The sequence below is a fragment of the Bubalus bubalis genome, chromosome 15 (genome assembly GCF_019923935.1).
Source record: "Bubalus bubalis isolate 160015118507 breed Murrah chromosome 15, NDDB_SH_1, whole genome shotgun sequence".
Classification (NCBI taxonomy): Eukaryota; Metazoa; Chordata; class Mammalia; order Artiodactyla; family Bovidae; genus Bubalus; species Bubalus bubalis.
In genome coordinates this window covers 45,507,565-45,511,641 of record NC_059171.1, presented here as the reverse complement: position 1 = coordinate 45,511,641, position 4,077 = coordinate 45,507,565, and the positions used below count along the sequence as shown (strand labels likewise).

At 42.1% G+C, this 4,077-nt stretch overlaps 1 protein-coding gene across 1 annotated transcript; it reads right to left on the bottom strand.

The window, feature by feature from the left end:
• Positions 1–341: 341 nt before the first annotated feature.
• RPL7 (ribosomal protein L7) lies at positions 342–3,648 on the bottom strand. The gene is made up of 7 exons (XM_025265246.3): positions 3,562–3,648; positions 2,784–2,892; positions 2,348–2,514; positions 1,729–1,866; positions 1,519–1,628; positions 982–1,191; positions 342–398 (listed from the first exon to the last, which is right to left on the bottom strand). Exons 1-6 carry the CDS (start codon positions 3,573–3,575, stop codon positions 983–985), a joined length of 747 nt encoding a protein of 248 aa, XP_025121031.1. The 5' UTR covers positions 3,576–3,648; the 3' UTR covers positions 342–398; position 982.
• Between the last annotated feature and the right edge of the window lie 429 nt (positions 3,649–4,077).

Genomic DNA, 4,077 nt, shown 5'->3' with positions numbered 1-4,077 from the left:
GTAAAAAGAAAATTGACATTAAGATTACCATTTTATAAGCAAGTCAAAACCTGAGAAAATGGAATTTCTGCAACATTTTTAATCTGTAAACTGAACTTTTTATCATGCACAAAGGCCTGTGAAATAGGCTTTCTTAGATTAGACCCAGTTTGGCCAACTGAAAATGGAAAATCAGGATTGTTTTTTGTACAGGAAAATTTTCAATAAGCCCAAGGAATGTTTTTCACAAGACACAGGCTGGACCCTAAGTTTTGCATCCAAGAGGCTAGGCTGTTGATTTTACTTAATCTTGTCGCACCAAGATTTGCAAAGGAAAGATAAAAGTCAACCAAGACAGTACATTTCAATTTGTTTCAATTGTTTATTAACCAGATTACAATAATAATCCTGGTAGATACCTGAAAGGAAGGAAAAAAACCCCATTAAACATAATAATTAAAAATTAACACATACCAGGAGTTATCAATACCAATTGTTTCCTACTTAAAAGTGGAAACAGAAAAAAAGAAAAAAGAAACAGGCCTTTTCTTCTCTCCATAATGTCCTCAAAAGGGAAAACCAAATCAACTGTGATCATATTACATGGCTGATTTTCCCCCACTAAATGCCAACTCAATGAAATCCTTATCAGCATTTAGATCAATTTACTCTACTGCTGCTGCTAAGTGGCTTCAGTCGTGTCCCCATAGACGACTCTGTGCGACCCCATAGACGGCAGCCCATGAGGCGCCCCCGTCCCTGAGATTCTCCAAGCAAGAATACTGGAGTGGGTTGCCATTTCCTTCTCCAATGCATGAAAGTGAAAAGTGAAAGCGAAGTTGCTCAGTCGTGTCCGACTCTTAGCGACCCCATGGACTGCAGCCCACCAGGCTCCTCTGTCCATGGAATTTTCCAGGCAAGAGTACTTGAGTGGGGTGCCATTGCCTTCTCCTCAATTTACTCTAGCATTAAGTAAACTTCTTTCTGGATGTAGTTGCTCACCTTAGTTCATCCTTCTAATAAGCCTGTTGATCTGGTCTTCCCTGTTGCCAGCATCTCCACCTTCTACAAAATGGGTGGTCTTTTTCTTCATTCCACCTCGTGGAGAAGACAATTTAAAGGGCCACAGGAAGTTGTTTGCTTCTTTGAAACGTTTTCCAACGGTATAGATCTCATGAATCAGATCCTCCATGCAGATGATTCCATATTTCCCTGTGTTTAAAATTATTTAAGATTATTAAAATTGTTTACTTTGAGATTATTACATTTTAAGACATTAAAGAGTATATATAGGCTGTAACAGAGTTAAAGGTAAATCAAGAGTGAAATTAACAAAGAAGGAAATATGAGGCTTTACGTACAAACATACAGCTCAAGCCAGTAAAATCACACCTTCCTTTTTCCATAAATAGTATAGGGAATAAGGGAAGGTTCTTAAACAGTAAGAATAGCCAGGCTATTCTCAAGACACCAAAAAACAGCTTGTCTGATACAATAAATTTTATAATAATTACCTTTCCCCAAAAAGGCAGAACCTACCAAGAGATCGAGCAATCAATGCGTTGTCTGTCAGGGCAATTCGCTTTTTGTTGATTTTGCCATAACCACGCTTGTAAATCAATTCATTTACAGACTTCAGATTTGGGTACCTAAATACAAAAAGAAAAATAGGCATAAGTGACTAAATAAGACTATCACTGTCAAAACCTCTATAATTCGTTTACCAAAAAAGAAGTCAAGGACACCTACCCCCATGCAATGTATGGCTCCACAATTCTCAGCATGTTAATTGATGCCTTGTTGAGCTTCACAAAGGTGCCGTTGAATATCTGCCGGAGGCGAAGGAGCTGCAGCACCTTTCGAACCTTTGGGCTCACACCGTTGATACTGCAAGGAAAAAACATAGAAAATTCCTTTAGCTTTTATCAAAACTTTTACAATAAAAAGACAGGGAACTAACATTTTGGGGCAACACGTCACACCCAAATAGGAATAATCTCCTGTTACAAGACCACTCTTTCCTTTAGTTATAGCTGTATTCTATCACCTGTCAACTTGCCTCCCCTGCAAGGAAACAGTCTTTTGATATGTATTTTTCATATTCAAAAACTTCCCCAATGTTCTTATTACTTCCTTTTGTATAGATCTCTTTTAAGTCATTCTCCAGGACACTGAAATCAAATGCTCAGAATGGACAGATGCTTTGGGCACAGGGCTTATCATCACTAAAATACTCCCCTACCCCATTCCACTTACCATTCAAGTTTCTTTTCCAGTGTTATGAGAACCAAGGTCCCCACAAATGTGAAATTTTGCTGAGTGGACAGCTTTCCCTTTAAGAATAGACTGCAATAAAAACTGAACTTACCCTCTGATCCTGATGACAAATGCCAATTTGGGTTCCGCGGGTACATAGAAGTTACCGGCTTTTCGTGCCATCCTAGCCATTCGAATTTCAGTTCTGTACATCTGCCTGTATTCCTTGTGGTAATGCTTAGCTTTTTCATAGATAAGCTTCCTCCTTGCCTTTCGAAGCTGAAAAACCAACATTATTCTTATTCATTTGCTTTTTGGCTCCCAAACACAATTAGCAATACCAGTTAAGAGAATACTCTTCTCTTTAAACTTTCTCACCACCATATATATTAACATTCCAAGAGAAAGACACCAACTTCATTAGAAAAGATCATTCTAAAAGTTAACCACACTGACTGCTACAGTAGCTGAAATAAGCCTTGTTAAAAATATCCAACTGATTTTCAATCACAGGACCTCTTTACTGGTGCGTCAAAAAGTTTACTTACCATCTTTTGGGCAAACTTCTTTCTCAGTCGCTTGATCTTAAGCTCTGCGAAATTCTTCCGCTTTTTCTTAAGGGTTTCTGGCACAGCAGGAACCTTCTTTTTCTTCTCTCTGACAACAGCAGACAGAAAAAGAGTTAAAAGGCCCACAGCACTACATCACTCCCCATTCAGTACTCAGCACGCTTTCAACGTACCTTCAACTGTTCTAGTATGCTATGCCTGTAATCTTTATGTCTAACAAGGGCCACTGTCTTTAAAACGAGTCATAAGACAATAAATTCCCATTTAACCTACAATCAGTGCCGGGGTCCCAAGACAACAAAAATAGCGACAGCGAAACACAGAGTAAAAGACTGCTCCAAGACACTGATCCCTAGACTATTAGTGCGACTCGTAAACCACCAACCACCACCCCGATTCAAACCTCAAGTTCCACATGTTTAAGCAAAGGCCGGATACTAGGGACGCTTAGGGCAAAAGCCAGCTAAGGAAGAACCCAATTCAGAGGTTCTGACCCTTCCTCCTAGGACGAGGAACTGGATAATCCGCCAAACCCACATATATTCAGCTCTCACACCTTGTCCCCGGTACCTCCAAGACCCCGAGGCCTCCTGAATCCCATTTTAGCCTGAGACCACCAGTAGTGTCACAGCGCGTCACAAACACACAGATATGTTGTCAAAGATACAGGCTACAGACGGATCGAGGGAGACAGAGACTGGAGGGCTCTGGTTTCGGGGATGGAAGAGGATACTCGAGACGACGAGGAGAAACTTACTCTGCACCCTCCATGGTTCCAGCCGGGAAAGAGGAAGTAGGCGCATGCGCGCTGTCCACTTAAAGACGGCGAGCGTGAAGCCCCACGACTCATAGGTGTCTCGAGATAAGCCAGAAAAGAACTCGGAACTAAGAGCTCGACTCGCAGACGCAGAACCAAGAACTGCCTGACTCAGCCTCTTTACGATCAAGTTTCGGGTAAAATGTGTATGGGAAAAATGAATGCGTTGGCTAGACTAATCGATACGATGAGAGCAAAGAGTGCCGATTCCTTGACTATTCGGGGTCCTAATCTTTAGGCTGCGTCGACAGGCTATGGCTCGACTTCTACCCAGTAATATATGCGAACGACACGCCGGCGGGGCGCGAACTACAAATCCCGGCATGCATCACGTTCAAGGCCCGCCCGCCGAAAGGGCAACGCCGGTCAGCGTCTGAAGGGAAGCGCGGCGGTGGTGGTCCCGGCCGGGTAAATGGGGAGCCTCTAGGCCTTCGATCCAAAGAGCCACCTACGATT

Bases quoted from the DNA above. Each gene is read 5' to 3' on its own strand.
- RPL7 (XM_025265246.3), bottom strand. The intron at 2,515-2,783 runs GTAAGTAAACTT...TTGGTTTTTCAG, and splicing joins AGAAGTTTGCCCAAAAGATG to CTTCGAAAGGCAAGGAGGAA. The intron at 1,867-2,347 runs GTAAGTTCAGTT...TTTTCCTTGCAG, and splicing joins TTTGTCATCAGGATCAGAGG to TATCAACGGTGTGAGCCCAA.